Source organism: Coenobita brevimanus, chromosome 92, assembly GCF_032717465.1.
Source record: "Coenobita brevimanus isolate Jiangsu-jjx chromosome 92, ASM3271746v2, whole genome shotgun sequence".
NCBI lineage: Eukaryota > Metazoa > Arthropoda > Malacostraca > Decapoda > Coenobitidae > Coenobita > Coenobita brevimanus.
Window position 1 is genome coordinate 10,708,962 of NC_137045.1, and position 13,728 is coordinate 10,722,689.

Genomic DNA, 13,728 nt, shown 5'->3' on the forward strand with positions numbered 1-13,728 from the left:
TCATGTTTGTGTTTTATATAATGTCATAAAAAGAAATGTAATACCAGTAAAAATGAATTTACAGTATGGGTATTTACAATAGCTACCATTTATAATATCTTCTTGTTAACAATACTGCAAAAGAAATATCTTCTAATGTGCTTCCCATGATATACATACTACAGTAATAATAGGTCATGGTAAAAATTTGAGCCATCAACAGAGTATTGTAAGCAACTGCAGTATTCCATTTTCCCATTTTTTTTTTTTTTTATTCCAGAAAGTCATATGTCTAATTAATCTTTTTATTTTTCTTTCATCCAAGCTAAATATAAATTCCTATAAAATAAACCAATGACTAACTTGGAATATCAATTACTCTCAAAGCATTCAACATCAACACTGCCCTTGCATCCAACATCTTATCACTTATGAACACAGCCCATCACTGAGAATGGAAGCTACTGGACACATCTGGACAAAACAGATGAAGTACCTACACTTTGAGAGAGTCTAGGGAAAGTTGCCTGCTAGACATTGAGGCAAACTCCAAGCTTGGCTGCAAGTGAGGCATGCTGAATACGCACATTGACATTTGCACTTGTAAGGCAGGGCCACAGATCACCGAGGGCAGCCATAAGATTGAGGCGTGTGCCAACTTGCAGCTCCCGGCAGCACAGCACTTCAGTCACATCCAGCAACAGCTTCTGAATGGCACCTGCCTGAGTTTCATGTAATGCCACACCATTCTGTAACAACTGAAATATATATAAAATTATTTAGCGGTAGAGTAAGTCCTTGTTTTGAGTTATTTCACCTAATGTTGTTTCATCACTCAACAGCTGATGAATTAACACCTACTGTATTCTTCACTGAAAATTGCTCATAATTTACCATCAAGCTCTTCTGAACTCACTGATTTTCTCTTTGTTTTTTACCTTTCAGTCAAGAATTAGAATTATTTCAATTAAAACAGTATCTTCCCTGCACACACCCTTGACATTACTGGGTGCATGGGCCACATTCTAGTGCATGATTCAAAAATTAATAAATAAAAAATAAATAAATATGTGAAAATGGAAGATTCATTACTCAAAGCCACCACATTTGAATGCAAGAAACCTGTGCAGCATAATGAGGATGATGTCAAAATTTTACAAGTTTGTCAACAACACCAGCATAAATCCAAGCCTCCCAAGTACATACAGGCAGAGAGCTGACTGCTTGTGACAAGCCACAGTCATGTGCAACTTGCATTTGTGGCTTACCAATTTGGCAACTACCAACATCTCCTCATCCCGTTCCTTCATCTGTGCGTTCTTTATGTGAGGCTGGATGATCATATCCAGGTATGTTAGGGATGGGTCTGCCAACACCTATGAGAAAGACAAATATACCCAGTACAGTACATCTTCTACTTGAACATGTTGAAAAAAATAACAAACTACAATCAACACCAATTTATCAGCACCTCTAATGCAGATCTCTACAATTCACTGTTCTATATAAGAAAGACAAATATACCCAGTACAGTAAATTATCTACTTGAACATGTTGATAAAAGTAAGAAAATACAATCAAAATCAATATATCAATACCTCTAAAGCAGATCTCTACAATTTATTGTTCAGTATACTACTACACTGGATGACCTCATTCTAATTTACATCTGTAATGGTGATATGGATAATATTCCTAAACAGAATAGTCATGGATTTCAAACAACAGATCCACCAACATGACAAGTATGCTGCAGTTATACAAGCATAATTTGCAGCAATTAACTGAGACCAATAAATTTCCATCATATTCATTCCCATAAATTTACTATTGAATATGGCCACAAAGGGCAAACAGCTTGCTGATATTTCTTTTTACCATTGCCTGGTCATGGCAATATTGCACCACCATGAAAATCAAAAGGAAGATGTACACAAACTCTTATACCAACTGAAGTACAGACTGTCTTTATACAGCATAAATGTAATGGCAAATTAAAGAACAAACTGACAACTAAAGCAAAGCATGCCAGCTGGCTTGGTGTACCTGCTGTTACATATGCTTTCTACACTAAATATTAGTGCTTCATTAGACACAACCACTGGTTGATGTAAGATGTGAAACCATAAAAACTTTAATGGATTCAGACAGCTTCTGTCATCACACACAAAGAAAGTGGATACATCAAACAACTTAAAAATATATTCAAAGATTCATTTACATATCCATTCTTGTTCTTTGCATCTACAAACCTAAGACATACTTACATTATAGTGGAAGTCTTTCTCAGTCTTGACATAGTGGTATGCTTCACCTAGGAACTGCGCTGATGTCACAAACTTTTGTCGATCAGCCGCCAGCAGGTCATCTTTTTCTAGCAAGGGGAAGGAAGCAATGACAGAAAGCCTGAAGAAACACACAATTTGGATTAGAAAGGAAAAAACAAACGAAAATAATTAATGGTTGTGTGTATCACTGCCTACACTCCTTTACTTTGGTATGTGGGGGTGTCCATCATCCACTTACTTGATGTGGTGCTGCCTTTTTTCTTCATGTCTATCATTCTCGCTGAAGAAGAACAAGGGAGATTTAGGAAGAGAAAAGGGTGTGTAGATCAGATATTTGTCTAAAATGTTTAGTGGAGAAGTATTTACAGAAGGTAATGAAAGTGTATGCTGCCTTCACGGACTAGGAGAAAGCTTATGACAGAAGAGAAAGGCAAGGTATGTGGAAGGTATTAAGAAGGTATTAAGAGTGGAGGGGAAATTGCCGAGTGCTGTGAAGAACATGTATGAAGGAGTTAGGGCTATGGTGTGAGTGGATGGTGAGCTGAGTGAGTTCTTTGATCTAAATGTGGGACTGAAACAGGGATGTGTGATGTCTCCATGGCTGTTTGATATATACATGGATGGGGTTGTAAAGGAGGTGCAAGGTAGGGCAGTGGATGTGGAGGTGGCTCTTGTGAATGAGGGTGAGATGTGGAAGATTCCAGTGTTGCTGTTTGCTGATAATACAGTATTGTTGAGTGAAGATGAATGGGAGTTGCAAGGTTTGGTAAATGAATCTGGGACAGTGTGTGGGAAGAGGAATCTGAAAGTTAATTTAAACAAGAGTAAAGTTATGGTGTTTTAGAGGAATGAAGTCACAGAATGCACAGTGAGGTCAGATGGTGAGGATATGGAGAATGTGAGTGCATTCAAGTACTTGGGTAGTGTGATGAGTAAGGATGGAACTTTTGAGGATGAAGTGCTTGAAATGGTACAACAGTGAAGGAAGGTTGTTGGTTCACTGATAGCAGTGATGAGATATAGGGAGGTGAGTATGGAAGTTAAGAAGGCACTGCATGACAGGCTTGTGATCCCTACCCTGACGTATGGAAGCAAGGCATGGACCTTGCTAGAGGGGAACAAGTCAAGAGTGAGAGCAGTGGAAATGTGTTACTTGAAAGAAGCATGTGGAGTGACATGGAGGGACAGGTTGATGAATGAAGAAGTGAAGGAACATTGTGGGGTGGATGTGGAAGTGGCTGAGAAAATTAGGAGAAATACACTGAGGTGGCTGGACATGTGGAGAGAATGGAAAATGAAAGACCAGCTATGAGGGTGTATGTAAGTGAAGTGGAGGGAGGAAGAGGGAGGGGAAGACTAACGATGAGGTGGAGGGATGGAGTTGAGAGGTATATGAGGGAGGGGGGAGTGAGTTGGGGGGAGGGTAGTCAAATGGTGGGTGACAGAGCACCTCGGAGGCATTTTGTCTGCAGCCACCCTTTGCAGGATTAGGGCGTCGCGCTATACACAGATTGATAGACTCATTCTTTTTCTGTGTCTACATTCCTCCCTTCCTATTTCTCCCATCCTTCCTGTAACTATTTAATATACTCCTTTTCACTTCTGGTGGTACTAAAATGAGTGACAAGCCTAATGGTTTCCTATAACTCAGTAAAACATTTACAATGCCGAGTGGTAATCATATAACCAAAAAACAGGGTGACTTGGAGCCTAAAGTGGTGTCCCTGTTAACTGGGTGGAGAGAAGCATATGCAGCATCCAACTAGGAACCAAAGCTTCACATTAATCCCCACACCTCAATGTGGCAAGGTGCTGTCAGCTGCATGGGAACATCAGTTCACTGCACAGGGTGTCCCTGCTGGGGCAAATGATTGCCTGCAGTTGATTAGTCTGCCTGGTCAGACAGAATGGGGGCTGCAAAACAAAAACAACTTTGATCAGATGAGACTGGAGTTCATGGTTTATTACTACTTACTACTGAAAATATAGAAAGCAAAATATTAAAATGAAATTTGAAAGAAAACATTAGTCAAAATTTTGCAACTGTGATTAGGAGAGGATAGAGGAGGGAAGAATGATATTTTTCCCATGGATATAAGCGTGTGGCTGTACCCTGTGGTGGAACTCAATGAAATAAACATTTCTTCTGCCACAAAGGGGTTTCCTCTCACATAACTGGCTTATGGTACTCTACTCACTGTCAAATTCGGCTTGGAGTCGTGTCATGAGGAGGCGGAGGACTTTGGCTTGCCCTGCTTGATGGTGTGCTATAAGACCAAGCAATTTAGCCGCCACAGAGGTGAATTTACGTTCTGACAGTGCATTGTCACATATACTGCCCACCATCCACCTGGGGGTTAGAAACTATATGTCAATATTTCAAGAGGCAAGGAGAGAGAGGAAGACCATCAGTTTAAAAGACATTAAGGAAGGACTTGGAGGGTTACAGATAAGGAAAGTCAAGGAGGGTAAAAGGCTGGAGCTATAACTGGAGATTCAAATGCTATCAAGTATGAGTATACAAAATTAGTATTAGACACAATGTGACTGCATCATTATCATTACACTAATCCTCCTCCTCCTCCTACTTATTAAATGACAAGGTGAGTAGCATCCAGATATAGGAGCAGAAATGGGCAAAATTGGGATTTATTACCATAGTACCTGCAGAAATGTATATAACATAAACAATCACAAACATTTTGTAAATGAAATCACTGTCATGTATCATTCATAAAAGTTCCGACATATTTGCACGCATCGACCACATCTACTTTTATACACAACACACTAATTAATAGCCACTTTACAAAATCATACCATACAGTACCATCATATACCTATACATAAATGGGAACACAAACTCACGGCTCCTGCACATAAGTGATACTGATTGAGGTGGTTATTCTTTTTTACTATAAAAGAAGTGTCAAACATCACTCTGTGACATGAGAGTATGGTAAATAAATGGGAAAAAGTTTTAAGATTACTGAAAACTACTTCAACTAACTCTAAGTAATCCTGTGTGGTGACAGTGGCTCTGATCTCATTGGCAACATCCTGCACCTCAAGATCATCAGGTGAACTGATAGCCAATATGCGTGCCAACAGCTCTCGCCGATGCCGCTCCTCCTCTGTTTCTTCTCGGCCTCCCCCATCTTCTTCTCCACCACTGCCACCATGCTCCTCCCCTTTCCCTGATAATTGAAACACAGATATGAAATCTTGTACAGTAACACATATCCTTCAATAATACATGATAAACAAACATCAGACACTACGCAGATGGAACTATCTTTTAACAGCCAACACCTCTCATACTACATGAAAAGCATGAAAGTTTATCAATGACACATTACAGAAATCATGCTTTTTGAATGATAACACTGGGTATTGTAATGCTGTTTATGCAACTAGGACCCGTACTCGACAAGTACAAGAGAATATGAAATACCAGCACCTAAACTATATTTTCCATATTAACACAGTATTTGACAAATATTAAGACTGGCAACATTCTGATCTTCTTATCATTACAATTTCATGGGAGTCTACTGGACAGCATATGCAGTATATCATTATGTACCATATTAAAATGAAATGTGGCAAATTACCACAACAGTCTGCATAGTACAGTATCAGTTGTATAAAAAAAATAAATACTATCGTAACACTCTCTCCAAAGCTTACATTTGCCATATCTGACAGACAACTCTGTAAATACACTACAAATTATGTGCAACTTTTAAATGTAAATTATCACAAATGCATGTTACGTATAGGCTAACAGCACCATCATGTAATGCTTCCTTACTTTCATACTTATTTCCTGTTAATCATTCTCAAGGAGCCTGACACTTTATTTTTTACATCTATTCCATAAGTTCATCCTTTTTGTTCAAAGCACTGCCTAAACACTTGCATAACCTTATATTTCCCATTTCTGTACCACTAATTCTTACATTACAATCAGTCTCTGTGTCTCTCTCAAACATCACTACTGTACTGTACCACACTCTTAACCCAACTACTGTAGCTTTAAATTTCATAATTCACAGAGATTACCAAAATTACATGTAAATACATCACTGCATCAGTGGCAAGCAGAAATGCAGATACTCTCCACTCAGTATTTTCTTTCCTCAGAATAAAGCATCTCACCAAGGTTCTCACTTTCACATCAAGCAATACTCAGTTCATAACCCTATTAGCTTTACTCATCGTACCAAGCACTCTTGCAGTTGTTTTCACTCAATCATACATTCTCAGCATGGCCCAGAGGAAACCACTTCCCACCAGGGCCCAAGTGAGGGGGGGTGGTTGCTGATACCAAAACAGAAGAGCATGGGCTCAAAAGGGGGCCCACAAAGCTGGATGGGCACTTCCTATTAAGTACAGTACTGTACTTAATATTTTTCAATAATTTATTTATTTAAAACCAAATGCCTTACACATACTGTAGAGGGGGGCAGTCACAAACAAACTATACCTTTATATCATCCTGTCCTCCGTTGTTAGGCTGTCCTCCCTTCAATTCACTTCCGTTCTTCATACAACTCTCCATCTCATCCACGGTCTCCCTCTTTCCCCTCTCCTCTTCCTCTTCACTCACATGAACTCATCTAATCAATCTCACATGTACTCTTCAAATCAATCTCTCATTCTCCATTATCACCACATGTCCAAACCATCACAAGATGCAGTACTTCCAACACATTCTGGCACAGCCACATCAACATCACAAGACTCAGTAACTTCCTAATTGGTATGTCAATTTCTCCATCTAACTCCACATGTTCCCCTCAAGTAATCTTCATTCCCGTCATTCTAGATTTGTGCCCATCAAACACTCCAAACTTCAATTCCCTGTCAGAGTGGGGTCCAATGACTTCTTTACTTTCGTGCTCACTTTGCTGATCTTCATCACTATTCTCAATGTAACTGCAATCTTCTTTTCCTTATGTACCTGTCCTTGGATTTTTATCAATCCGTTTACAGTAGAAGTCCTGTAACCTGAATCGCAGGGGACTGAGGGTCTTTTTGACTAGTGCTTTTTTTGGACTATTGAGAGGGACCTTTGAAAACATTAGAAATATGTACATGATCATTAAATAAACACTAAAAATGATATGGGTTATTGTTTTATTCACTGGAAATGCATAGAAGTTTAACTGAATAGTTGCATGTAGGTAAATCCAAGTCCAAGAGTAGGTCCAAGCAAGATAAATCCTTAGATAAAGCCCAGAAAAATTCGAAAAAAGTCCAGAACAATTAGAAAAATTTCGCTTTGAATAATTCGGATTATTGGTGGTAGGATAGGAGGACTTTTACTGTATCCATCAGTTTGGATTATTGGTGGTAGGACTGGAGGACTTTTACTGTATCTATCTATAGCCAGACACCACAATCCCGTCAAGGGTGATTGTTCGTCTTTGAGTTAGTTGTTTTACAGGGACAGGCACTAAACCTCCCCCAACCCACTTGCTGACAAGTAGGGAACATGTACAAGGTATGGGTTGATTATATGGTTACCACCCAGCTATGTACATGGTTTCCTGGCCTACGGTAACTGCAACCTTCCTGTCGTGATGTGCCCGTCTTTGCATTTTGTTCTCTAAACTCCAGTCCTTGTTCATCACATTAACAATTTTATTTGAAGGCAATCACACTCTCCACTTCCTGACTTTTCAGCCTGACTCACTAATACTATACAGTGAAGTATAATATTGTTGTTCATTCGCCTCTCCTGAATCTCTATCACTGTTATATTCATAGATGCTTCACTGTAGCAGAGGACAGAGGTGCTTACCATCATCCATCTGTTAGTGATAATATGCATCTATATCCACTATATCTTTAATGACTCCAGCAATGTAAGAGGCAGACAAGGTCACCGAAATTTTGTAGCTGATATACTGTACATAACCTAGACTAGTATTACTGTGCCTTCTTCTTGCTTAATGAATAGCTTATCATTCATCAGGCTATGACTAGTAAAGAATATGATGTTTTTTGGGGGGGAGAGGGAGGGGGTAGTGATGTTACTGTAGGCAAAGGATCAAAGGCCTGTAACATTCCTTAGCACTAAGGCCCCATGATATTTCTTGTAGTCCCTGCTTTCCACTCCGTATACTAATCATTACCTCCACAATGCATGCTGATTTAGTCTATCATATGCTTTCTCCAGAAGAGTAAATGCTATATAAAACCTCCTGTCACATCCACTTCCAAAATTTCTTTCCCCAATATACACCATATGAAAAAATATCTGGACTAAAATGTGTCTGTCCTGTAGCGACCTAGTTCTTCAAACTCTCCAGTATCTTCAATTCTTCACACACTGATTCTTCAGTATCATATGTTCTTTACAAACTAAATCTTCAGTATCCTCTGTTCTTCACACACATACTCTCTTCAGTATTCTGCACTCAATGTTCTTCAAACACTTATACTTCACTATCCTATGCTCTTCACATATTAACTCTTGAATATCCCTGCTCTTCACAGTTTTCATTAGAACAGGGGATCTCCCTTTACCCTCTCAGTCAGTTACTTCAAAACAAATAAGCCTTTCCTGATACACTCAATAAACAATTACTTTTGACATTCTCACCTTCCTCCTAATCATATCTTCTCTCTTACATTCATGCTGTCTATACAGCTCCCATGTTCAGTCTACTGCAATACTTTCCCTGCTCTACAAGACAAAATTCCATATATAGCAGCCACCCTGGTTCCTTTCCTATCATGAGTTTTTCCATTACTAAGCCCTAAAGTTAATTTCCATCTGCTTAAGACATATTAACTTTCATATCAACAACCTATTCCCATGTCCCACCAGCATGTCACATTGGATTATGCAAAAAATTAAAAAAGGAATCAACATTACAACAAAGATTCAGAACAAAGTTAGAAATGGAACTTTAATAAGTAAGTTTCCTGTAATTTAAAGTTGACCTAAAAAAAAAAAAAAAAAAAAAAGTGACTCAGGAGTGGACACACTAATGTATCTCACTTCAACAAGCCCACAGCTAACCCAATGTATTCTTACACAATTTACTTAGAAAAAGTGTATTCAGCTGAACTAGGAAACTTTGAATGCAGAGTACCTAAGAGAAAATGCTGATTTAAACTAATGACATTCTTTAGAGCTGTTATCCCTATTCTACCCACATTAATGTAATAAACTGGCCCCAACTCAGAGCACAAAAACTAATCAAATTTAAAACATCTAATCGTGAATACCAAATATGACTTACCTAACTTTTGCTTGTGATGGACATGGTATTTACTGCTACTTAAATCACCCCAGAACTTTCTGTCTGTCCATCCAAGCTGTGACTTTTTTCTGATTTCTTCAGTGTTACCTTGGATGAGAAGCCCTGTTTCATTGGGCAGGTGAGAATTAAAGTTATAAAAACCTCTAGCTACAGATTTTGGTCTTACTGATTCACAAGTTTTGGGAGGGAACTATTAATGTTACATTACTGAACTTTCCAAGTGTGCCTTATTATACAAAGAGATTTTTATGAACAGTATTTTTCTTCAGCTATCTCTCATGGGATATTAGATTAATAACAGCTGTTAAGGAAATGCAGTGAGTTGGTGGTGAGCCAATAAAAATAAGTAGACAACACAACACTGACCCCTTCAATCAGATGACTGATGTTTATTTTATTCTTGCCGTCTCCCCTTACGGTATATCAGATGATGTATTTCACATTTTATTCTTGCTACCTCCAGACAATTTACTAAGCTATAAGATAGACTTATGAACTGGTGATGTTACATTTAGCCTCCATCAATCTCTTCAATGCCACAGGGCTCTCACACTGTCTGCTATGAAAATCATCTGGTGGCAACAAGAATAAGTAAACATGTCCTTGTGTTCAAGGGATTAAATAAACTGTCTCACTAACCCTTCCCCCTCCATTACACTCACCCATATGACTGGCCATGATATGTCACCAAAGTCCAATGACATTTCCATCATCAATGCCATGCTCTCTCCTGGGAACCTCTCAAGAACAAGAGAGAATAACCTTAACATAAATGCCTCCTGGCAAGCTTATCCTCACTTGCTCTCTCACTCTTAAATACACCTCTTCCTTCTCTTTCATAAGTATATTGCTTGACTCTCTTGTTCCACATATGTCACATGAGCTATGCCTCTACCAACACTACCCTCAATCTCACCATCACAAATTTTCTTTGACACCACATCTACGTGCATTCTCTGAATGTGTCCATAACATTTTAACATATTCCTTTAATCCACTCTGTAAATCCACATCTCATTTCTTTTACCCACTCCGTAAATCCACATCTCATTCTAGCAGCTCTTTCTTCCATTCCATAATACCATTAATTTCACTATTACCTACACATTCCATCCTCTGCATACCTGCAGCTGTTTCGAGAAAAGGCATTTCTACAACTAACCCAAACAGTTCTCTGTCATTTACTGCCCAGGTGTCACTCACGGGAGTGTTGGCAACAAAATACTTTCATGTAGGGCTCTCTTAACCTCCCAGCTAACCCTCCTATCCTTCAAAATACAAGAGCCCTCCAAGCCAACCCTCTGATCCTTCAAAATACAAGAGCCCTCCAATTATTCTTCTCCCTTGAAGTTATTTCTCTTTAACCTCACCCTCCATTTTTGCCATCTTTACACCACACAGCTCCATCATCATCATCGTCATACAGCTCCAACATATTTGAAAATATCAACTTCCTCTGCCTTAACTTCTCTGCAGTTACGAATATAATAAATATGATGTCCTCTGATTGAAGGGGTTAAAAAATGTCTTTCATTCTCACAACCGCTCTTCTTCCCACGCAAGCCTCTTCAACTGTTCCTACAAAGAAACAGCTATATTGTACCCTTTTATTACACCCCTAGCTGAACCCATGGTCAATTAAAAAAATAAAATAAAAGAAATAAAAAATAAATAGCCCATCCCATTTTTCCCCATTTGAGGACATCCTATTTCCTCCCACTTTTATACAGCATTCACTTCCAACACTGTATTATAACCAAATTTAACAGTAACATAACAAATTTAGAAAACAATGTACGGTACAGAGAAGTGCTGAAGTGGAGGAAGTGCAAGTCTAACCTAGAACAGGTCGGCGTAGGGTCTCTCCAGAATCATTTCCGCTCGCTGGCACTCCCCGTCCTCTCCCAGGCATCACGCCAGTTGCTGTAAATCTCAGTCAAACAATCGTCACAGGGTCTATTTTTGAAAGAGAAATAAATTAACAATTACTGGTACTGTTCTGTCATATTTTTTCCACATAGGAAAACTATCTATCTATCTATCTATATTGCCAGACGCCACAATCCCGTAAGTGGTGGCCATTTGACTTTGAGTTATTAGTTTTATGGGGAGGGACACTAACCCTCCACCAACGCACTTGCTGACATGCAGGATGCACGCATGGTTTGGTTATATGGTTACCACCCAGCGTTGTAAATGGTTTCTTGGCTTACAGGAAACCATTTGGCTTGTCACTCAATGTAACATTACCTGAAAACAGCTACTGTAACTCTTGTTACAGTATATCAGAAAAGTGGGGGACAATGCAGGCTAATATGGTACTGTATAAGCATATTTATGTGTACCAAACTTTCACTAATTCAGGCATCAATATCCCATCTCAAAATACATTTGTTTAAAGTTTATTATGAGATGGTGACAGGAGGTCTAAGCATTATTTCAAGTACAGTATGTAGTACTGCCATTCCAACTCTACACAAACATTTCCAGTCCTTCATAAGCTTATTTATTATTAGCACAGACATAACTGGTGCCTAGTGACCTACTCAAATATCAGATAAAATGGAAGTTCATCAGCACTTGCACCCCAAAACTGTGTAAATACCAAAAAATTTCTGCTAAGGAATGCACAGCCTGTGATTGGTTTATGAAACACAACAGACGGGGTTTACCTCTCCTCTAAAAAGTAAAGAATAGCAGTTCCATATATTCGCATCTTCAGGGGAAACAAATCAATAGCCTAGTGGACAATATTTTGTTAGATTTTAGAAAATCATACCTGAGGCTCATCCTTCACATCAGTTTCCCTGATACCCTGAAGTTTTCCCAGCATTGGAAGTCATTAAAATTAGAAATCGGGATTTACTTGAAGCACCTGCAAAATAAACAAATACCACCACCATCAGGCATCAACAAATTCTAACTTCAAATTCCACAAGGCACCTTCTGTGAAGTTCCCGGTGAATTAATAGCTGTAATTTACCACAAGAATCACGATGACTAACAAAAGACTTAGAACAAATTAACTTCACTGTTAACTACGAGATTCATTACGGTAAAGAATTCCACTGCGAATATGAGCATAATACATGTCATTTGGTAAAACCACCGCAATCAGGAACAAGATTTCCGTATCATGCGAGTGTATTAATTATGAAGTTTTTCTAAGGTTAAACACGTCATAAGGAAAGGACATACTAACTAGAATACATCTTTTATTAACATCTCTGGACCATGCCTACCGTAGTCTAACAACTGCACCACCCTGAGCCGAGATTTGGTCAAGTATTCCTTGATTACTGAAACAGGACAGCCAAATTCATGTTAATATTCTTACCTGACTTAAAGATTATGCCTGAATGTAATAGTAAAGCAGTGGGAGAAGAAAAAGGAAACGTCATATTTACGTTACAAATCGCAGGTCAGCTTCCACAACCCTGCTTCTTCTTCTACGTCTGGAGCTTTCGGCGAGTCACATGTACGGTTACTCGTTCGGCTTGGTAATTTGTTGTACCGCTATGTTTGGCGGATAACACGAACACTCCAGTTAGTACCATTTTTGAACAATATTAGCCGTATATTGTTCTCATAACAAGTTCTGCTAAGTAAACTAAGGTAAAATTGGGTAAAGTAAATGCTAATGACGGACATCCGATAATTCTTAAGTTTTATTCTATTAAAATGATAGGATTCATCATGGGCTGAAGGGTCAAGGTCACAGGACCAGGTTAAACTTTGAAATGAAAATCAACTTAATATTGCTTTAATATATAATAAACCTGGGGGAAGGTCTGGAAGTAAGAAAAGAAGTGATTTAGTCTTGGGAACATACAGCAGTACAGGAATATGTTAGCGTCTCCTCAGTTGGCCATGGTGGGTTTAGTCAAGTCAAGGACCTTCAAGCTCACAGTCTCGCTATCTTCTCCCCCAACCCCTCCTTTCCATCCATCCATCCTCAGTCCCTCCGCTCCCCCATTAAATGGGACAAAAAAAAAATGTTTACAGGGGAAAGGACAGAGGAGCCAAATGTGCCATCTTTAAGCCCAGGAGTTACATCTATGCCAACTCCCTGTGTACTCATCCTCTAAGCACTTTCTCCATTTGCCACCTTCCATAACTCCTTCGTGCTGGTAACTTATTCCGTCCTTTATATTCTTGCTACCTCCAGACGATTATATTCA

The 13,728-nt window shown here is 38.9% G+C and overlaps 1 protein-coding gene across 1 annotated transcript; it reads right to left on the minus strand.

The window, feature by feature from the left end:
• Positions 1–509: 509 nt before the first annotated feature.
• Positions 510–12,973, minus strand: LOC145412233 (CBP80/20-dependent translation initiation factor-like). Its single transcript, XM_080282167.1, has 7 exons — positions 12,955–12,973; positions 11,387–11,503; positions 5,278–5,464; positions 4,466–4,617; positions 2,247–2,353; positions 1,248–1,355; positions 510–737 (listed from the first exon to the last, which is right to left on the minus strand). The coding sequence occupies exons 2-7, from the start codon at positions 11,457–11,459 to the stop codon at positions 510–512; spliced, it is 855 nt and encodes a 284-aa protein (XP_080138293.1). The 5' UTR covers positions 11,460–11,503; positions 12,955–12,973.
• Between the last annotated feature and the right edge of the window lie 755 nt (positions 12,974–13,728).

Bases quoted from the DNA above. Each gene is read 5' to 3' on its own strand.
- LOC145412233 (XM_080282167.1), bottom strand. From the start codon at position 11,459: ATGCCTGGGAGAGGACGGGGAGTGCCAGCGAGCGGAAATGATTCTGGA. The intron at 4,618-5,277 runs GTTAGTTGAAGT...TCTAACCCCCAG, and splicing joins ACCACACAGGATTACTTAGA to GTGGATGGTGGGCAGTATAT. The intron at 2,354-4,465 runs GTGAGTAGAGTA...TCCCCTTGCTAG, and splicing joins ACTCCAAGCCGAATTTGACA to AAAAAGATGACCTGCTGGCG.